At 43.8% G+C, this 22652-nt stretch overlaps 1 protein-coding gene across 3 annotated transcripts in view; it reads left to right on the top strand.

Moving 5' to 3' along the window:
* The window catches only part of RBFOX2 (RNA binding protein, fox-1 homolog (C. elegans) 2), a 55875-nt gene extending 34480 nt beyond the window's left edge, over positions 1 to 21395 (top strand). Inside the window, exons 5-12 of one of the 3 annotated variants that reach the window (XM_009577347.1) lie at positions 1913 to 1973; positions 4388 to 4441; positions 4581 to 4673; positions 5793 to 5925; positions 11291 to 11330; positions 18873 to 18961; positions 19923 to 19995; positions 21148 to 21395. In XM_009577347.1, the coding sequence (XP_009575642.1) occupies positions 1913 to 1973; positions 4388 to 4441; positions 4581 to 4673; positions 5793 to 5925; positions 11291 to 11330; positions 18873 to 18961; positions 19923 to 19995; positions 21148 to 21192 (588 nt within the window). In that variant the 3' untranslated portion in view covers positions 21193 to 21395. The remainder of the gene's footprint in view (positions 1 to 1912; positions 1974 to 4387; positions 4442 to 4580; positions 4674 to 5792; positions 5926 to 11290; positions 11331 to 18872; positions 18962 to 19922; positions 19996 to 21147) is intronic. The other 2 variants (XM_009577348.1, XM_009577349.1) reach the window with 2 other exon arrangements.
* The last annotated feature ends 1257 nt before the right edge of the window (positions 21396 to 22652 follow it).

A 22652-nucleotide genomic window follows, 5' to 3' on the forward strand; every position in this document is an offset into this window, starting at 1 on the left:
GGTGTAGCGTTGAGGGCCCTTCACTTGACTTGCTCTTTCCATGGTAACTATTCACAATGCTGGCGATGGTACGAGTTGGCGGTAAGTGAAACGAAAGCGCTAGAGAAGAAGCTTTTTTTTTTTTTTTTTAATTTTTCTTAAAATTACAAAAAACCAAAATTAAATAAGAAAGAAAAAAATCCATCTGCCATCTCACATTAACACTACGAAATGTGATTTGACTTGTTGTCCCCACCCACCTCCTTCCCCCTTCTCCCCCTTTTATTTTCAATGCTGTTGAGTAATGCCGCCTGGACTTTGGATGTACATATCGTTTTGTAGCAGTCTGAGCTGTTTGATTACTGACTTCATGGTGATTTCCCCTTGCACATCTTACTCAGAGTTACTGAACTCCAGTTTGGCTGGTTTTTATTAATGCACCCATTTCCTCTTCTCTCTCTCTCTCCTGCCCCTTCTTTCTGCTGCTCTCTCTTTCTGAGACCTGTTTGTAGCTGTTACTGTTTTGTTTTCTCTCTTTTTCTTTCTCTCTCCCCCTCCCTGGTTTATTTCTTTACTCGGTTAAATGCAGCTGTTGGTCTCTTTGCTGACTGGTGGTTTCTGATCGGTTCTGGCAATTTTTCCTTTAAGTGCTTGTGTTGCACTTTGCTGTAGCAGCTGATTTCAGGCACTCGCTCCATCTTAATGATTGTCTGTGAGACCCTATCTCCTCCCTCCTCCCCTCCCCACCCTCTGAATCAATTGTGTTTTGGTTTTTTTTTTTTCTCTTTCTTTTATCTGTGTGTGTTTAACTGCATGCTCTCAGTCTCATCATTGTTGTTTCCCATTCTTTCTTTTTAAATGTGTAATGTTTCTATTGTTTTGGGGCTGAAACGAGAGTAAATGTAGCTCCAGACTCCCCACCCTGCATATGCTCACCATCTATAAGTCTCAAGGGCCCGAGGCAGCTTTTATTTTTATATCAATTTTTTTTTCTTCTTCACCCTAGCCTCAATTCCCATTTGGCGTGGGTTTTGATAAATTATTGATGTTGTATAAAGATTTCACCCTCCTTGCAAGAACTTTGAGGCTGTCTGACACGGGGCTGCAGTAACTTGGCTTCCAAACTGGTCCATCTTTTCTTTATCAGCACCATCTCTGTGGTAACACCCCACTTGCTTGAGCAATCAAACCGCTTGGAACTATGCAGAGCTCTGTAAAGAGGGTGGAGGGCACAATAAAACCAAAAAAAGACCCAGGTCTACTTCTATGTATTTCTTCTTTTTGCTCCATGAGATTTGTGACAAGGGAAAAATAATCTGGAAAAAGATTTTTAAATGATGGAGAGGAAATCGGTGAATGTAGACTGTCCAAATGCTTGGTGGCATTCCAGAAATCTCCTCAAGCCTTGGGAGTTCAAATCTAAAGCTGATGGACTCCAGGCTACCTTTTTCTATCTAAAAAGTATGCCTGCCAGCAATCTGCTGGGCCCCAGTCCCAATGGTGAGCTTGAGAAACAAATCAGCTTGTGCATCACCTGGTTCAGTTCCCCTGCCCTGGGCTGCAGAAATTATCGCTGTCTCTCGAACAGAACCTGGACAAAACCTCCAAAGTTTTACCCTTTTGATCAATGAGCTGAAAATAAGCAGGCACCAAGGGGTGGCAGGGCAGCAGAGAATCTGCACTTTACTCTCGTTGGCCTTTTGTTTACTGCATAATTTTAAAGTGCCACGTTTAGCTGTAACTTTTATCATTAAATGGCAACTGTTAAAAGTAATTTAAAGATTGCATTTTTGTAAAATTGGTTGTTTAACTTTTTTTTGCTCAGAGAAGTATAGTGTGTGTGTGTGTGTGTGGTATCTGAGAGATTTCCATCATTTTCCCTAATGTCCTATGCTTCCTTCCCTCTCCTCCCCTTCCCCTTTCTTACTTCTAGGTTAACAACGCCACAGCACGAGTGATGACCAATAAGAAGATGGTCACACCTTACGCAAATGGTAAGAGAGACCGTACTAATGATGAGCTGAAAGGTTTGAAGGAAGACAAAAGCTTCCTGGTGAGGGGAAAGTCATGGCCTCTCCTCAGGACAAAAGACAAACAAACAAACAAACCAAAAGAAACCAACAAAAACCCCACAAACCCTAATTTATAGCGTTATTCTTCAGTATAATTCCTAAGCATTTATGGAGGAATACCATGTTACGGATGGAGAAGTGGAGACAAAGGAGTAGTGACATGCACAATGTGGCCAAGCTAGGAGAAGAAGCCAAGGACCGATGGGTTTCCTGCCATACTGAAAGCTGATGCTGTACAGTGACATGTGCAGTACTCCTGAGTCTCACTGCCATCACGTAGATACCGTAATATGAATACAGAAGCATAACTTAGGATACATAATTGGATATATCTCAGTTTAGGTTCTAACTGTAAAAATACAGCTGTCCCCAAGCAGCCAGGAAAACAAAGGCATTGCGCTGCTTGTTTGCTCACTTTTTGTTACAGACTGTGCCTGTGTTCAGTTATTTTCCAGTGAACCTGCATAGAGAAAGACCAAGTTGTCTGGGTAATAAAGAATCCTGTTTCACCAGGGTATCTTGGTACTTCTGTCTGTGCAGTAATTTTATTGCATAGGTATATATAGCATAAAAAGTCATTCTTCTCCTGACAGAACTGAATGCTGCTTTGATACAGGTTTTGAATCTGAGTCTTTGTCCTGAAACAGGCAGAAAAATTCTTTTTGGTCTGAAAATGTTCCCAAACAGCTTCAAGAAGGCAGGAAGCTGAATATAGGTAGTTGCTAGTGTGAGAATCTGTTTTGATTACAAGCTAAGACTCAGAAGTCAGAAGATACAAATTTTATTTGTGGCTCTGCTACTGACTTGTTTTGTGGCTCTTGGCAAATAGATCTTTTTTTGGTTAAGAACTGGGGAAACAGGGGCAGGCAGAAAGGCTGGGATTCTGGGTCTCAGTGTCTGAAAGGAACCAGGAGATTTTGTAGTAAAAGGCAGTGCAGCCAATGTTATGTTGTCCTGAAAACAAAGGCAGAAAATGCGTATGACTATTTGGTAGCAAAACTTGGCTTACTTGTGAAACCCTGATAACGGGCAGGAATATTTTGCTTTCGCAGCCAGCAATTTAAAGCCAGCTTTAAAGCTATGTAAAGGTATTTAGTATTAGGCCAGGCTTAGGCATACTGACGAGTGGTCGTACAACTGTTACTAAATTTGAGGGTTGATCCCAGTCCTCTCATTGCCACCATTCGAGTATTTTGCCATCAAGGTGGGTAGCGCAGTGGCAGTGTGCCCAGTCTTGCGGAGGGAGCGTGCATTGCATCTCTTGTTGATACTCTGCCAGCAGATAAAGGGGTAGTGTTGATGGGCTGCAGTTGACAAAGTTGTTCATATGGTTTCTAGGCTGGTTAGATGTGTTAAAGCACAGTAAGTGTGTCAGGACTCGAAGACAGAGGAAGGATACGGATTTATTTAAATAAAAATACCTCTGTGATTGCTAGCTGAACAGCTGAGATCTTTCCTGAAAGGAATGATTTGTGGAAGCCAGCCCAGATCATGATGTTAGCTTTATACCGCTTGCTTTTCTCCCCAGATAGAAAGGTGGAGCAGGATGACAGTATGTTTCTAGATCTGACTGGAAAATGTCTTCCTCCTCATACCCCGGCGATGACTTCTTTAAACACTGTTCTCGTGTAGATTTTATGTTGATGATTTGCAGTTCTTGCCAGTTATCCAGATGATATTAAAATCAATTCTCTAGGAAGGCTTTCACCTAAAAAGCAGCATAAAGAAGACAGGAAATACTAAAATAACACAGAGAGGAGAAAATGTGAGCAGAATAGACTGAACTGCTTTTCTGCACCATAGTCGTGTAATTCAGTTAATGAGGAAATTCAGACACTGTTGCTGTTTAGCAGATCTCTAGCAAATAAGACAGAAGGGTGTTTTGAAAATTTAAAGCTATAACTTGAGTTGCCTGGAATAACAGTCTGGACCGGTGGCTTTAGAGAGGTTTTGGATCCGCAGCGTTCCCGGTGAAAGCAGGAAGGAGCTGGAGGAGCTGGCAGCAAGGTTCATGCAGGGAACGCAGGGTCGCACGGTGCTCGTGGCGAATATGCATATAAGGTAGTTGGCATTCCCTCAGCGGTGCCTCTGCCGTGCTGTGGATCAGCTGATGTTTTGCTGTTCCCTCCGATACAGTGACCTGTACCTAGAACTTGACATTAGAAAAAGGCAGTTGGCCTCCATCTACACCAAGGGGGATTGAGGCGAAGCAGAAATTGGAAAGAGCTGTGCATGTGAAGCTGGGGCACATGCAAGAGACCGTTCCCCCTACCCACACTGCCCACTCCTTCTCTTGGTGTAGATACTGGCATTCACTGCAGTCTTTGTTGTTTCAGGTTGGAAGTTGAGTCCTGTGGTTGGAGCGGTGTACGGCCCTGAGTTATATGCAGGTAGAGCTTAAGTAGACACTTCCACTTCTGCCATTTAACTGCAGTGGTGTTTGTTTATGTTCTCAATCTGCTGTTTCTTTATAACCTTTTTACGTTTTGTTTTTGTTTTTTTTTTTTATTCTTTTTAAAATTAAATTAGCGTCCAGCTTTCAAGCAGATGTCTCGCTGGGCAATGACGCCGCAGTGCCCCTTTCAGGAAGGGGGGGTATTAACACTTACATTCCTTTAATCAGTAAGTAGCCCCCGTTGGCCCCTGTATTGTTACTGTGCTTGAGTTAATGATGACCTGTTACCCTTCTTCTCTCCAGTCTGTATAATATATACTTGAAAGGATGGGTCTCGCTGGGAATGAGTTTACCTTGAGCCAAAGTATACTATGCAGTGGCTGTAACTTGTTCATCTGCAGTGTGTTTCTGTACTGGTGAATGGGTCTTTCTGAGCGATGAGGAGGCTGCAGAACAAGGGGAGGGTGTGTGTGAGGAATAGGCCGTTCCCTTGCCCCCCTCCCCCTTTTGAAATCAAAGAAACCAAACAGACAAATCCCTAAAGTACATATTATACAAGCTGCTAAACGGCGAGTTTGCAGGGCCCTCAGTGGCATGCACCTGGACGCACGTTGGGTTTGGTTTGTGCCCTGGGACTCCTTCCCTCTCGGTATCTGTTTATTACGTGTTTGCAGATGCCTCTGAGGTTTTACATCATTTCATCATGAGCCAGTTTACTCCAGTGTAAAGCGTAATAAAGCAGGTCCCACTATACGTGGAGCCAGTTATTGGTCACGCTTGTTAAATGAAGGTGGGCTCTCAGTAAACTGGCACTTTATGGGAAATTGCTGCTGCTGTTATATGGGCTATCTTGTCTTTCAGGCTTTAAAATGAACATACAGAGGATTGGGTGGCAAAGAGTGGGAGGGGAAAGGAGGGAAGAGACTGATGTAAGTTGGTTGACTTTAAGGGCCTCTTGACAAATTATTTTAAAGAGCCTCTGCAGTTTTGGAAGAGCCGCCTGCTGTATTGATAGTAACTCTCTGCGCTTCTCGGACTCTAACCAGACTGCATGGCGGTGTCAAAAGGCGGGGGGGATTTGTACCCTGTTTGTGGTGGGTGAGGCATGCCAAAGCATTAACCTCTTGCATGCCAAACCTCTCTGCAACCCCTCTTCCCCCAAAGGCCATGGTGTAGCAGGAAATACATATCGGATGCTTGCTGGGTTATAAGCATGCCCCTCTGCAGGACTGATGCAAAATGTCCCACCGCTGTGGAGCTATTCTGTCACTTTGTTTGAAGCAGACAGTTGTTCTCCGGGCAGGAGTTTGGATCCTTTTCACCCTCCACCTTGTCTGTCTTTACAGTTCCAGGCTTCCCTTATCCAACTGCAGCCACCACAGCAGCCGCATTTCGGGGAGCCCATCTGAGGGGCCGAGGAAGGACAGTGTATGGGGCAGTCCGGGCGGTACCTCCCACAGCCATCCCTGCCTACCCAGGGTAAGCACTGGTCACGAGAGCAGAGTGCTCTGCACAACTGTGTCAAATAGCTGATTGGTTAACCAAAAAATAACTACAATTGTCTGGATGGTGAGAGTCAGGATACTGCTAGTGCCAGAGCATTCTGCACACTATGGCATCCAGTAGGGGCAAATCTAAATTTTTCCACGTTAAGTTCTTGACTAAAACAATTTTCATTACTTGCAACAACTTAAAGCGCTGATGGATTCTTTCTTACAATTTTTCAATTTGTCTATGTGGTATTCGTCATCTGTTGACCCAATACATTATAGCGCTGCTGAGAAGGACGCAAAGAGAGGAGGTCTAAAATTTCCAAAAAGGTTCTGCTCTTTGCACTCCATTTGTGTTTTCATATCCAGGAATGAGGAATATTATCCATTACCTTCATGCCTCACCATCTGGCAGTAGGACACAGAAGAGCCAGTTTACCCACAATGGATTTGCTTTCTTTGTTGGAGACGGTTTAAAAAGGTTTAAAACAAAGATTAATCAAGTCCATTAATTTAAAGTTGGGAGTGTTTGGGATATAGTGAGAATAAAAGTGCAGCGTCCTTCTAACTGTTGTATGAAGCAATGGTGAATGCGTGGCCTTAGCATTCTTTGCCCTCTGACTTTTCACTAGAAATGCAGTGGAATAGATGCTATTACAAGAGTGCTCTGCTCTTTAAAAATACAGGGAACTAGGTTTGTATGTGAGTTTTGTTTTGGGTTTTTATTTAAGTGTGATGGAACGACAGATAAATTGGCAAATCCCTTCCAAACTGGCTTTTTTTGTTTCTGATTTTGAGGATGCTTTATGCATATTGCCTGTCTCTGGAATTTTACTTGCCATATTTTCCAGGCAACGTTCTGAGAAAGACTAGGAGTAGGAATGAATCCTCCAACACAGAGAAGCGGACTGACCCTTTTTACTTTAGACTAGCCCCAAAAGGGAAGAAAATAAATTACAGATCTTTTATTGAAAAAGGCGGTGGAAGCCACACACATCAGTGCAAGGAGCTGGCCTGGTATATGCTGGATAAGCTTGCAATACCTTCTGTAGCAGATTAAGTGGTGATAGCTACTGTGGCCCTTTCTTTTTAGAGTCCAGTCTGATTTTTAAAGTGGAGCTTAAGGAAGCAAGCTGCAGTGGTCATGTATCTGTCTAGCTTTGCTCTCCAGCAAATCTAGCAGTGTTTGTATTTAATTCACTGAAAAACTTTAAATGAAACCTCTTGTCTGAACACATTGGCCTTCCGAACAGTGTTTCTTCTGGGTTTTCAGATCCACCTCTTTTTGCCACCACTCCTAGTTCATATTCTGTATCCTCCAACCATAGCCTCTGGCCTGCAACTTGTCCGTCTGTTGCTCTAAAAATGACCCAGTCCGGTTTTATTAGGAAATGCTCCACAGTGAAACAGAGAAGCAAAGCTGAGCTAGGTGCTGCCGTCTAACAGAATATGAAATATTTGCACTGGGGAGGGGGGGATGTGCTCTTCATCGCTGGGATGTAACGGCTGGAGCAAGAGGCTCTCACGAGTTGCTCACTGGAGGGACTCTAGGCTTGTCTTTGATATAAATCCAGCCTGGGTCCCGTATAAAAGGTTTATTTCCATTTGGAATATGGGCTAGGCTCCAATGATTATCCCTTCCAAATACTGTCTCATGACTGTGTTTACTTATGTTATGTTGAGTTTGTCTGGCCCTGCTGACTGATTTCATCTCTTCATGGGCAGCGTACTATCCAGTAAACATTTGCAGGGCAGCAGTAAACAAGGCAGGTTCGCAAATGGCCCAGAACTGTCCCTAGTCCCAAGCACTGGGATGTAATTAACTAATTCTGGTGTTTGTTGTCATCATAGTCTGAATCTCTACAAGATATTTTGTGGGGGGAATTTGATTCCTCGTGGAATAATACAAAATGTGCTATTCAGTTCCATGTTGCAGTAACCTGTGGGACAGCCACTGCTCCATGTGGGCACTGTTGACCTCCATGGAGTCAGGGGCAGGCACACATGCCTGACACCTTACCCTGCATCAGTTGCTTTCTTCCCGGCCAGTGGAAAGACAACACCATAAGATCAGTCAGGAACACGAGTGATCAAGACACAGTGAGTAGTGTGGAAGAAGACAGTAAAGTAAGCTGCAGGTTAACTCAAACCTGGTAGAAGGAATTGATTTTCACAAAACTCAGTGGTGTTTAAGTTTTAAGTTACAAAATTTAATGGTATTGCTGCATTTGAGAGCTTAGCAGAATTCAAAAAATACAGAATGTAGGTTAATAAAAGCTCATTGGAATTGCCATACTGGATCAGACCTGAGGGCCATTCAGGTTAGAATAAGCTTTGACAGTGTCTAGTGCTAGATACTCCAGAGGAAGGTGCAAGAAATCATATCGTTCTTAATAGTTTTAATATTTATTTCAAGAACTCAAACTAAGATTTACTAATGCATATGTGGAATGTACATACTTGCGTATGGATGTGGACGTTTATCGAGGGAAGGCTGTTCATACCTTAGAAAGCAATTGCTCAGACCATCGGAGAGGATGTTAGATAGTCACCTGAGCTTGACCTCAGAATACAAATGCAACCTTCAATTTATAACCAAGGCGGTATTCAGTAGAAGTAAGGAGGCATTATAACCTCTGATATATAGCATGAGTAAAACCTGTACTGGAATATTGCCCTGATTTGTAGTGGCCATGCTTTCTAAACAAGAATGCTGACAAATTACACTTCAGACCAAAAGTTGTAAGAATTAAGTCAGTCTGAAAAAAACTTGGCCTACTGTAAAACTCTCAAAACTAAATAAGCTTGATCAATTTTATTTCTTAAACTATAGGTTAGGCATTGACTTGTTCATGGTCATTAAGTATCGATATGAAGAGTAGGCTTGCCATAGTAAAGAATAATTTAGTCTAGGAGTGTAAATACATAGAGGATTCACTGACTTGAAGCCAAAAGTAGATAAAAGTCAGACTAGATATAAGACAGTAGGGAGCTTTGGGGGTTTGGAGTGGTTTTTTGGTTCCTTTCACAACGAAGTCAACTGTTGGTACACCTAAATGATATGATGGCTGCTTTACAAAACCAGCATATTTCTTTTTCTCGTGAATGTGTTTTAGCTCAGCTAGTGGGCTTTTTGCAGATGCCACTGAGATTTGATGGGCTGCTGGGCTGCTTTATGCTACTGGTCAGTCTACATAATCAGAATGGTCTCTGTGGTTTTCAAATGAAGGAATTCTCACAGTTTTTGCTAGCATTAAGAATCACAAATATGGATATTCTAGCATATAAATAAACCTTGCTAAATTTCAGCCCTGGCAGTTGGTGTCAGTCAAGTCCTAGCTGAAGGAGAGACGGAGGATGCACACGTGCTTTGTTGTTTGGACTCAGGAAGTCTTACTCTTACCTGTTATTAGTGTTCCTTGCAGTTTTCTCTGGAGAGCTGATGCTAGCATCTCTTGCTGACAGGATTCTAAGTTACAGGAATAGTGGCCTGATCCAATGTGGTAATGCTTATATTCATCCAACTGATTGTGTTCGGAATAACTGTTAAAACTGCTAACCTGTTCATAAACCAACAGTGACTTCCTCTGTCATGCGTTTGCCTTTCCTGCAGGAGCAGGTGGAGTATCACTGCTAAAACACTCCTGGTCCTAGATAGAGAACCCAGCAATGTAAGTCACTGCCCCGGGAGCCAAATTCTTTGTTATGTGGTTGTAAAAATTTAGCTTCAACAGAAATGATCTTACAGCCTGCTTCTCCCTGCTGAAGTGGCTCCCCTCTTCCTCTAACAAGGGTCTCTATCTTCATATCTGCTCCCAACGCTCTTGGAGACCGTAGTAACTCTGTCCATTGAGAATGGAGTGTACTTTTCCTGGGGAAGACAGCAAGACTAAATTATTCAAGCAGTAGCTAACACTGCAATTTTATTTTATTTTTTAGTAATAGCATGCAGAATTTTGGCAAGATCTGCTGGGCTTTTTTTGTGTGTGCGTGCCTTACAATAGGTGGGTGTCTGAGGGTGGCAGGCTCTTGGCAGCATTTCACATTCCATCTGATGAGTAAAAAGTGATAATCAAAAGAAAAGCTAGTGTTCCATACCTTCTTTTTCCTTAATGCTACTGTTAAGTCATGCACATCAGATCCATGAACATCACAGATGGTGGGGCTAATGCTTTTCAAAGCCTTGAGCAAGTTTGTGCGGAGCTATTCAGAGGACAAAGCGGGAGGAAATTCCTCATTATGAAGCACATGCTGAACTCAAATGGGTGGGGGGCATCCCCTCTCTTCCTTCCTCATCCTTCCCCAACCCCTGTCCCTAAAGCGAGCTGCATAGTCTTACGCTAGCAAATGCTCTGGTAAGAGTGGCTCTTTGGGAACCCCAGGCGCTGGTTTAACAGTTTTCCTGCTTGAAGTTCTGAGAGAAAGAAAATTGTGGCTTAAAGCAGAAAAAGCACCATCCCATGGAAACCCTTCCACTTGCTCCTCTCTGCTTCGGAATAGGTCGTTACTACCAGGGACTCCCACTGCACCTTTCAATTCTTGGACCTTGGACCAGTCACCTAACCTTTTTAGCTCATTATCTCTGCTTGTGAAAGCAATGCATTGTGGGTATTTTTGGTTTTTTCTTTTTAATTACATTTCTCTGTGTTTACTTTGATCAGAATTGATTGACTTGTTTTCCTGAGGTGTTGCATTGGTTCTTTAAGATGCTGAATAATAATACTTTGCATGCTTGTGTGATCAGCCAAATCTTATCGCATGTCTAATGTGCAGGGTAAAAGCAGGTGATGTATGGATGTCAGAAACAAAGTCATGCAGCCCTGTGAAGCTCGAAATATGTAATCATACACAACTCTCTGAAACATGCTTCTGACTTAGGTGACTCCAGCCCCCGTGGGATGCCTTCTGAGGGGCTCCTCAATTTCACAAGCCCACTTCATGAAGCCAATGTTTCCATGTGTTTAGGGGGTAACTAAAACCATTCCAGGAGAATAACCAGAGTGGAGGTTTCTAAACCCTTGTTTCTCTTCTTCAGGACATCAGAACTTTTTGAGTCTATTTTTATTGTACAAGATGGTGGTTCCCCTCCCTCCCTCCTTTGCATACTGTCTCCCCCTCTGCCCGCCCCTTCCCCCTTTGCATGCCATGGAAGATGACTTGGAGCCGTCTAGCGTGCGTGCGCACACACATTCTCTCGCTGATTTGCTCCTGCCAAAAGCCCAGGTTGTGGATTCATACATCACCTGCCTGTGTAAAACGCATGTGCATGCTGCCGTCCTCAATAACCGGAATGTGTTTTCTGTTCTTTTGTTTTTTGTTTTTTGTTTTTTTGTTTTTGTGTGGATTTTCTGCAGTGTGGTTTACCAGGACGGATTTTACGGTGCTGACCTCTATGTAAGTACACACACCGAAGCCTTCTCGTCCCCAACCCCTGACAAGCCAGCCTTTTTTTTTTTTTTTTTTTTTCCTTTTGGTTTGTTTGTTTGGTTTGGTTTGTTTTTTTAAAATATCATTTACTTTAATTTTCTTCTTCCTTGTGGATATATATATTTATATATTTAGGAATGCAAGCATGCTTCTCTGTCACTGCGCTTGCCCCTGGGTGCAAGACCTAAGCCTTTGGGTTTCCTGATCATTGCCAGGGTCAGTTTACTGGGTGTCCTGTCCCCCACATGCACACTGCTACTAATCAACCTGAGAGATGATCAGCGAATTAAAATTTCTCTCAACACTTCTCTTGTTTATATAATTTGGATATAAAAATAACAGGACTGGTTTAGCCTCAGACCTTCCCTTTCCTTTTCCGCCCTCCCCTTTCTCTCCCCTCTTGGGGCCCTTTCAGGTTTGATTTGTGCAGCCTATGCTAAACTGAGCAAGCTGTATGTTTAAAAATGTTCATGTGCCACTGGGATGTGGAGATTATCCCTTTGGGGAAGACACTGGGACTGATTAAAAATGGAGACCGAGATGCTAGAGTGAAAACTGACATCTCATTTTGCTGGTAGAAATGGTACCTAAATAGGCTAGATTCTCTTGCCTCTTTGGGGAATTGTAAAGTACAAATATGTGGACATCTTCAGTTAGAAGAGTCAGCAGCCTCCTCATGTCTGGGAATTAGTTCTGATACCACAGGAGGCTTTGTCCTGTCATTGTCTTTGTCCTACCCAGCCAGTCTGTATTGCAAATCTCCAGGGCATCTGTGTATACATAGGTGGGTCATGATTCTGACTGGCCAGTGAGAAAAGCGGTTTCCTCTCTGATGGAGAGCTGTTGCAGAGCAGCTGTGGTAGGAATATGCCTTTCAAAGCCAAAATGTTCAGGTCCAATACTGCCATCGCAATTTGTGGCCTGCCTAACTCTAGCAGAGTTCCCTTTTGTGGTATTGTAGGTAATAGCTCTTTGGAGCTGGGGAAGCTTTGTATTGGGTAGTGGCACAGTTGTCGGCATGAATTTCACATCCCCGCTCCTTTGAAGGTGCTACTCCTGACAGTTAGAAAGAGGACCCTGGGGTTAGACTCAAGATAATGGATGGAATTAGCTTTTGGATTTTGTTGGCTTATATGGAGGGTCAAGTCTTGTAAAGGCACTTTTCCCAACATAGTTACAGCAGTTGGAAGACATGCTCTCTGAGCATAGAGATATTGGGTGCATTTCTTCATTCTTACATATACTGTCGTGTGCGCATTTTAAAAATTGATCTGCCTAGTCAAGTGTTCCTTTATAAAACTGTGTCAAGGACTACAGAGCGTTGAGGGTTTTCCGGCTTCACTCCTAAAACACCAGCTTTACAGACCACTGACTTTGCTACAGCAAGTAAGCAAGCAAATGAGCAATGCTTAGTGCCTGTTCCCTCAGATTATGGCGTATAAGAGGCTGTCATGTTGAAAGGGAAGACTGGCCAAGGTTACTCCCTTTCAGAGCTTCCACTGCAGGTGCGGAGGAGAGCCTTATTTAACACGTTTTAAGGACAGAGACTTCAGTAATGAAGAATCCCTGTAACTGCTTGGTGCTGCAGTTTAGTAGCATCACGTAACACAAAACCAAGCCCCCAGGTCAGGTTAGAACCATTAGGTGGACTTCTGAAGACTTTGCTGTTGGTGGCTCTGGTCTTGCTGTCAGAAAGCAGGACGATAGAAGAGGGGACTCATCAAGGTAGATGATGGTACTTTTTCCTATGTTATTGCTGCCCAGAGCCCTCCGATGGAGCTCAGGAAAAAGTTATAATCCAAACATGAAGTTACCCTTCCAAACAATTTGCTTGGCACAGGTGGAATGATTACAGTGTCCCTGTGCCCCACTGATTTGTCGTGCTTTTCACTGCAGTGCTTACGTCCCTCTGGTTGCTGTGAAAGGCTTGTCCAGATTGTGGAAGGCATGGCAGAGGGTACTTCAGTTAGGACTGGGGGGAAAGTTAAATTGAGTTTCCCTTAGGTCTGAGTCCGTAGGGTTGTGTCAAGGAAGGGTGGAAAGGAGCTGAGCTGGCAGGCAGTGGTTAGTGGTAGACAAGATGAAGGGGAAGTGTCCCAAGTTTGGGCTGCTTTTTATGCATACATGTTATGCACTGATTTCTCATTTTCCTCCTCCTCCTCTTCCTCACTCCTTTTTTCTTTCCTGGGGCAACCATCCTGCTAGCCATTTCTTCTGTGAAGAAGGCATTCCATCTCTTGTTGGATGTGTCCCACTCTGGCAAGACACCTGAATTTATAAAACAACCTGCCCCAGGATGCAGAGGGTTTCATTTCGGATCATAAGAAAAGTTATCTTTCTTCTACAATGGGGTCAATCTGGGTGGCGGGGGGGAAACCCAAACCAACCCACCCGTGCGAAGACCGCTCCTGCCTGTGAAAAGCGTGCTTGCATCCACTGGAAAGAAAAGGCTGGTGAGCCCCACCGTGGGCTGTTTGTATGATTGTTTCTTTCCACAGCTGTGTTTTTTTGAACTGCTCTTCCTGTGTTCTGTTATAGAATAGTCTTACAGGAACCAATCATTAGCGCTAAAATACCTCAGGTAGGAGTGCCAGTGTGACCTGCCAACCGATCAGATTGTGGATTGCAGTGGAAAAAACTGAATTATACTAACCATTCCAGCACCACATTAGAGATGGGAACAGAGGCTTTTTTAGGGCAGCGCAGACTCATGTGTGATCCGAGCCCCCGCTATGGCAGGGCGGTGTGTGTGTCCAGATTTCACACCGAGTGGCATTTCATTAAAAAAAAAAAAAAAAAAAATTCAGTGGAAGGGTTAACAAGGTCATGCTTGTCCCATTACCATGTAGAAGCACCTGCTGCAATGGACACTGTTGTCCTGTCACCTCTTTTAATTCATTCATGCTCATTCCTGGTGCACATATGCCACCCTTCTAATACAGAAGTACTGGAAACAGTTCTAGCCCTTTCTGCTTCTTAACTTCTGTTACAGCGCAGTATGGGGGTGGAGAAGACACATTTGAGATATGACAAATAAAAAATCCTAAAACTGGGCTCGCTGCCTAAACCTGGCAGGTGGTCAAACATATCTAACTGGTACCATGAGTGACATATTTCTCCAGGGGTATAGGAACGCTTGTTTCTTAGTGGCATAAAAGCTCTTTGGAGTAAAGAGGGCCAACAACACACTTTGTGTGCCTGTCTAAGGCAGCAAGGGAGAAAGAAAAGAGAGGCTTATACCATAGGATACACTGACGTAATAAGCTGTAATGTTGGATTTCCTCATGTTCTCGTTGGATTGATCACCTAATATGGACTGAAGAGTGGAAGAGAAGATGGACTTATTTTGAGCCGAACTCTATAACCTTAAAGTGCTCGTTTATCTACATTAACATGCTCAGTAATTGGAACGCTGCTTTAGTTGGGATTGCAGCTTCCTGTATATGTTGTTTTGCCATGTTTGTATTATTTCAGAGAATATATGACAATACTGAAAAAGCTATCATCTATTGTTAAATAAGGAATTTTAAAAAATATATTTTCTTGCTTTGTTGATGAGCCAAGGACGGTAACATCACAGAAGAGTCATTTTAAATTGGGCTTTTGTGAATACCTGAGCAAATACTGTTGTTTGACAATTGAGATCTATAGGCTCAAGTGATACACATTCACATGGGGAAAGGGGTTTAGCACAGCCCCAGCAACACTAGCAAGGATATCCAGAGAAAGAGAATTTGAATTAAAATAAGCAACATTTAGGGTTGTGTTCATCTCTCTCACATGCTCCCCAGACAATCCAAAAGACTGTACCAGAAAGGACCAGTCTTGATTTAGACAGTCCTTTTGGTTGTTACTTACTGCCCAATAAAAATGCATAAGCCTTTTCATTAATTCCCGTTTTCTTGTTGAGGCAGTGTTTAAACTGTCCCTTTGATAGAAACGTTTCTGACTTGAATACCTTCGCAAGAAGCTCAGCCATGCTTGTTTCTTTTGAGATGAGGCTAAAGATTTTAAAAGCTGAACCTAGATGGGTAAACCTGTCCCTGTGGAACTACTTCACTTAAATAGATGGAGGGGGACTTTGCATGGCTGTCCTGGGTTTCAGGGACTATGCCACTCAATGGTGTCTTCTGTTGCTGTTTGGCTGTGGCACTGGAGGAGTGTGGTGCAGCTAGCAAGGGCCTTTTTTTTTAAATTACTATTATTATTTCTTTTATTGGGAAACACGATTGTTCATGTTTGTTGAAGGTGCTCTACTCTGTTATATTTTATATTTGCTAGAGTACCCAAAGTGAGTGGCATCAGAAATCACTAGGGGTGGTAGGACCGTGTAGCTGAGGTAACGGATGAGCTCTGCATACCAGTTAAAGTTGTGTGTGAACAGGAATAGCAGGAGAAAATAACTGATGCATTGGACAGGCTGAGTAGGGCTTTAGATGCATTGATGGAGTTATAGGTGGGTCCTGGGTTATGGAGAACAGGAGCATCAGCTGGGTAAGACAACCTGCACAGTGTCTCCTTTGCTCTGTACTGGTCCCAGAGTTTGGTGAAAGCATTTATGAAGTAACAAATAATAGTTGCAACTTTCCTCTTCTTTCCTTCACCCTGTTTTGGTATATTTGGACCTGCTGGTCATGCTAAATACATCCCCGTGTCAGAAATCCCCCAGCTGTCCACACTCATTGCTCCTATGACAGAAATGTACCATGGCCATTATAATACCCATTTTTGGTTTTATTTGAAGTACACACAAGTAGAATTTGCTGACCGCTTTGAACTGAGCGGGTCTGCTCATGCGTGTGTACCTCTGTCCTGTGACTTTTTTTTTTTTTTTGTTAAATTAACAGTAGCTTCAATTTTGCATCAGTGCATGGTTAAAAAGCAATACACATGTCAGCTATTTCTTAACTTCATTTCTCCAATGAATTATTTCTCCTGTTTTTTTTGTTTGTTGTGCAGTTGACTGAAGAAATGTTAACATCCCGCTCTAAATCTCTCAGTGGAGTCTCTGTTCCCTTCTCTGATATAACAGATGGGTTATTGCTTGTTATAATTATTAACATTGTGGTGTGGGACAGGGCTAGGGTGGGAGCCATTTTGGGGGGCAAGGGCGGGAGGCTGCGGGAGTCGTTAAGGTTGGAATGTTAACTCCAGTGGTGACTGACTGTTTCCGTAATAGCAGGTTGTTGTGGCTGCACGCTCTAGTACTTGAGGCTGTGTACTTCACTGAGCTTGTGGTAGAGCCTAGGGCGAACTGCTGTCCCAAGAGAATGCTGGGATGGATAGAACTAGCCAATATGAGTCTGAACGTGGTGACTTTGCTGGTTGTTCTAGCTCCAGATGTCAGCATGCTTAGTTTTTAATTTTGATTAATAAATGTTACGCCATTCCCCCTCCCACACCTGATTCCAACCCTTCTTTTCTTTTCTTCTTTTTTTTTGGTTTGGTTTGGTTTGGTTTTGTTTTCCTTTACAAGAGATATGAGTTAAAAGAGAATTACATGATAACCCTTTTTGGTTTCAAACTGCATCTTGCTGTCATGTTTGGAGTATGTGCCAGGCACATTTGAAATGGCTTCTGATCTGAAATGTGACTGGCGAGCGTGAGGCAGAGTGGGAATCTGGGTGCCCTGCGGAGGGTAGTGCAAGGCGAAAATGCCTCGTACTCCATACCCAAGTGACAGACTCCATCAAGAGTTCAGGAAGCTGAAAACTTAAGGGAATACCACAGTGACATTGGTATGAAGTTTTGTCTTAATTTGGTGAGGTCAATGAAGGTTTGATTTGGATTAAGGCTGCACCTCATTCCTCTTGTCTCCGTTGTGTTTTGGAGGTGGGAGTAATGGTGGTGCAATGATACCATGCCAAAACCAAGCTAAACCTCCCCAAACCATCAATCTAAAATGCAGGAATTGAAGCAGCTAGATGAGATTAAAAGGGCAAAACATGACATCTCTTTCAGGCAATGTGGTGATGTTTCAGAGGTGTAGATTTGTGTTGCTCTTTCTTCTGTTAACTAGAAGATTGAAGAGGCTGTAAGTCCCTCTCCTCCGGAGTAGGCAAGGGTCCTCAGGCATGTTTTGGACAGCATGTTAGCCTTCGTGGGGCTAACGCAGGCCCCACAAAAGCAACCAAAATTAATTTAAAATCATTACTTCTAATCTAAAAGCTACCTAGCCCAAAACTGAGCACTGCTGAGCAAACACACAGTCCTATAGTAGAGCTGTACTCATAGTTAGAAATACGCAAAAGATCTATAAGGAAGAAGTGGTAGAGGTATGTTGAGCTAATTCTGGAGGTGAAGAGCGTAAGTCTGCCTTCTGGTCCTTCAAAGTCTGAAATGTCAATTGGAAAGAAAAAAAAAAAGCAAGCCAGAAGCAATCTGGAATTTTCTGATGTTATTTATGGCTCATTGTGTTTCTAGCAAATCAAAGCCACGGTTCATTTGCCATTGCTCCCCGCCACCCCCCCCCCACGCCAAGTTAACAAAAGTGTGTTCAGAAGTGTACAATAAAGAAAGATCTAACCTGGTCTACAGAGCCCTCTTTGCTACCTGCCATGCAGCCTTTGCCCCTGGTCTGAAAGGTGGCTGGCCTCTGTCCTTCATTACCGCGGGGTGTGCAGAGCTGCCTGTCTGAGCCAGGTCTTCCTCTGCCCCAGGAGCTCCTTGTGGGAGTTCCAGGAGGAGACTCGCAGGTCTTCCTCTGAGTCAGGATTCCCATTTTGCCAACCCAGCTGTAAATACGTTTTTAGTAACTACCTCTTACCAGTGTAAGCATTTTAAAGACCTTTACTACAGGTGTGCAGCATGGGCAGAAATGCAGCAGCAATACAGACTGTTCTGGCATAATTTCCCCTGACCTGTTTCCTCCTTACAAGGAGGGAGGGGGGAACGGTCTGGTTGGTATCAATGTCAGTTTGCTTTTTGCCAGCCCTGAGACCACCAAGGACTGTCTTCTCTGACCATCTTTTCCTGATTGCTTTTTGGCTTCTCTGGCTATTGATACTTTTACTCACCTGGACCAAATGAAATTCTAGCCTTTTGCATTTCCCAGGCTTAAAAAAAGAGATAGAGGGGAAAAAAGCAGGATTTTGTCTGAATGGTCCCCTTTCTAAAATACGCACTTCACAGAAAGTGCCCACCTCTGATTTCCCCCGTGTAAGAAGAAGGGGATATAAAAATGATGTTGCATGCAAGATTTCAGCTCTCTTCTGGTTTTTCTTCCTCCATGTCAAACTTAATTTCCTGCAGGGATATAACCATGCTCAGGCTTGCTTTAGTTTATTCCTTCTGCTGAACGGTGTAATGGAAGAGTCTCCCTGGTCCTTCTGAGGAAAGGAATATACATGAGTTAATGGGCGATGCTTGCGATAGACATGACATGGGAGCTGATGCAGTTTGAAACACTTCCTTTCCTTGTGATGTGTGTGACTTTTTTTTTATTTTTTTTTTTTATGCTCTGCATGGATGGACAGGTATCTGTAAAGTCAGTTCTCTTCTCTCCTGCAGGGTGGATACGCAGCCTACAGATATGCACAGCCTGCTACTGCAACAGCAGCCACGGCCGCTGCAGCCGCTGCAGCAGCTTACAGCGATGGGTATGTAAGGGGGAGGTGTCCATGGGGGCTAGCTTGCTGTGCTCAGGGATTCAAGGAGCACTGATCCATTCCAGTACTTCTACTTCTTTCCCTGTTTCTTTGTCTTACTTGCACTCGCACGTGCACACATGCATGCACAACCCAACATGAAAGACTTGAATGCATGGTTTGTCTCTCTGCTCCCGGGTAGTATTGCCCTGCGGTGTATGTGAGCTGGCACAAATCCTGGCCTCTTCCCTATCCTTGTGATGCTCTGCACAAAGGAGTCAGTGTGGTTACGGCCTCAGAGTCAAAAGACCTGGCTTGCCTTGCCAGCTCCTTGCTCTGTGACTCTGGGCAGGTTGTTTAATCACTGGGTTCATTTCTCTCCCCATCCATAAAGTAAAAATTGCTCAGCTCATACAGTACTCTAGGATGCTGTAACATGCAGCTCTGTATAGATACAAAGGATTATCGTCATCAGAGTGCTTGCCTTAAGATTTTTCATCTTCTGTGCAGTGAGGCCGTGTTTGAATCCTAGCGCATGCGAGACCGTTAAAGTTTATGCTCCCTTCTCATTCTGGAGAATCCCTCACTGCTTTCCATTTAGCAGCAGTTACTGTGCCAGCAGCGCTAGCGCCAGCAGTCACTCTCCTCCCAAATTGCACCACGCGAGGTAAGGGATGCACTAGCAGTCATTTCAAAGGTGCTGACCTCTTTCCTACAGGTCGAACTCATGGCTTCTGCCACATTCCTCCTTGCAGGCTGTTCTCTCGCCCATCTCATATGGTGCATGGCAGCATGCCCATTGGATCTCTTCAAAGAGGGGCTGCCTGCGTGCATGTGTGTGCATGTAGCATACATGTGTGTAGAAGGGCATGCTGCTTCTTCGATTGCCTGTGATCATATAGCTGTTTCTCTGCCCCTCCAAAGTGACTCTCTTTTTCTCTTTTTTTTTTTTTTTCTTTATGTCTCTCTTCAGTTATGGCAGGGTGTACACAGCAGATCCTTACCATGCCCTTGCCCCTGCCGCTAGCTACGGAGTTGGCGCTGTGGTAAGTGGAATTTTCTTTCTTCTGCTGTTTCTTGTTTCCAGCATGGGGAACAGCTGTTCACTGGGTATCAGGTAATGAAACTTCACCTAGAAATACTTTTTTGTTGAGGAGGTCCCTAGCTGCAGTGCTGGGTTCCCAATTGTTCTGCATTCATATGTTGGTGTGTGTGCACTAGGAAAGGAGCCAGGTTGTAGGAAATCAGTTATCACTTGGTCTTGCATATCACCTAGTACAAAGGAGATGGTAGAAGAATGACCAGAAATGTCAGGAGCCAGAGCATAGTTGGTGAATCAGTAGAACTGTATCAAGGTGATATATAGAGCAAAAATCAGCAATAGTTAGAGATGCAAGACACCCTTTCTTGCAATTTTCATTAACTTTAAAGGCTCGTGTTGCATGTTGAGAAACTAGTTATAGGAAGCAAGGGAATAAGTTGTTCTCGTGACATCTTATAGCAAAGCTGCTCCACTTGGTTCCCTCTTCCATTAGTGGAAGGATGCGTGTCCTGCCTGCCAGCAGTAGTTATGCAAGGGCAGCAGTGAGGTATGCTGGCATCAGAGGAGTGGAGCATCTTGCTGAAAACACATGCTTGCCCATCTGTTTCTAGCTAGTGCAGTATCTGTGTTGTTGCAAAGGCTGGAACACAAATGTGTTCAGAGAAAAAGACACCTAAATACAGATATCTGCAGTGTAGCACCTCCGTTTCAGTGTCAGCTCATCATGTGGATTCTCTTTAGGGTCAATGAAGGAAAAGCAGGTACTTCTAGGATACCAGGTCATCGTGTCTATTTTAGACCTTTACCTTAAGGTGAGGTGAAGAGCATCCTAGAATTCCTGGTCTCTGCTATCTATAATGACAGCCTAGACAGCTGGCTCAGAGATTAGGAATTGTGAGTCCCATCTCTGGTACTGAACTCCCTTTGACTGAGACTTGCGAAACTTCACCTCCAGCTGGCTGTTCGTGAACACGTCCTCCTGAGCCTGGTTTTGCAGGCAAGGTTCTCCTCTCTTGCTTCTTAGAGATGCTAATGGTGGCGGGTCAGTGCCAGGACATGTCCATTAGTCCTTCTGAGAGTATTCGGGTGCTGTCCTGAGTATTTCTTCACAGTTCACCTCCTAACCACCTCTTTTTCTCTCATTTAATTTCTGCAGGCGAGTTTATACCGAGGTGGCTACAGCCGATTTGCCCCCTACTGAAGTGACGTGAGCCCCCTGCAAGTGGGACAGCCCCCCCAGTTCATGAGGCCTGGCTATTGCAATATTTACTAGTAGAGGAACTCTATAGCAAGACGAGGAGGAAAAACAAAAAACAAAAGAGAAAATACTTTTTTATACCTCACTATGTTCTTTGAATATGTATTTTTTTTCCTTTAAATTTCTGCCTTTAATTCTTTTGTTCCAAAGATTGTGCATTTTTTTTTTGTTTGTTTGTTTTGGTTTTTTTTCTGTTTTCGTTTTTGGGGTTTTTTTAACTGTGGTAAAAATAATGCATTTCTGTGTCTGTATGTTGGTGCATAGCTTATCCTACCAATCACGGAAAAGGCGATTAGCGATGAGGAAAGCTGTTAGAAACCGATATCATGCAATTAATCAGGAACACGCAGACAGAGTTACTTCCCTGGGTCTGGTGCTTGGTGCCTGTGAGACAGGAGGACATGAGGGAGAAGTCTCCACCTGCCGTGTTTCTGGTCTGCAGAAGGAAGCACTCTTTGGCTGTGGCTGGGACCTTAATGCTGGTGGGAAGTAGTTATTTACATTTGAAAATAGGGGGAATGCAGAGACTTTCCTTGTTTTTATCACCATCTGACATGCACAGGTTTGGGACAGTTTCAGCAGTGTCAGGATTTTAGACTTGGCAAGAGAAGATTTCCTCAACCTGCCTAAAGACTTGGCTGTTATCTGCTGTATAGGGGACAAGACTTTGAAAGGAGTTTTTGATGAGGATGATCTTTCCCCACCCCACACAACTCTAGCTAATTGTTGTCCATTGCTGGTGGCTGTAATTATCTTAGTTTTCCTTCCTCCTTTTCAAGATCTTTCTCCCTTGCTGTCCCTTTCCTCCCCTTCTTTCCTCGAGGAGTGGCAGATACAATGCATCACAGAGAGTACCTCTGTTGCGGACAGCAAGCGGTTAAACTTGCAGAGGTGAAGCGCATGCAGCCTTGCAGAGGAAGAAAGCTAGCAGAAGAACCATGCATCAGTGCCGTGCTCAGGTGCTCCGAGGTCCAGCGTGCAAGGTTTCTCCTCTTGTTCATCCTGAGCTGCTTAGGTGCTTCTGCAAGTAATTTGTTTCAAATAACATGAGTGAGGAAAAACAAGTCATGTATAAGCTGCTTGAGGCGAGGGGCAAGCATGTGGGTTTGTGTGGGGGGAGAGCGTCTTATACATCTAAATCCTGAAGTAGTTTTGTTTCCGTCAGTAGTTTAAGGGGAGGCAGAAGCAGTTTATGCAAGCTCTGAATTCATAGGAACTTCCCACAACAAGCTATTTCAGGCCCTTACATAGTTGCGTTGGAGCTGCTGGGTCTTTTTTGCCCAGCCTCTCACAGAAAGTTGTGCACTGGTCTGCTGAGTCCATATAGACACTAATTATTAGAAGATTTGGAAGCAGAGAGACTATTTAGGGGAGGGCTCCATGACTCCCAAGACCATCTCCCT

Source organism: Fulmarus glacialis, unplaced genomic scaffold (genome assembly GCF_000690835.1).
Source record: "Fulmarus glacialis isolate BGI_N327 unplaced genomic scaffold, ASM69083v1 scaffold11114, whole genome shotgun sequence".
Lineage (NCBI taxonomy): Eukaryota > Metazoa > Chordata > Aves > Procellariiformes > Procellariidae > Fulmarus > Fulmarus glacialis.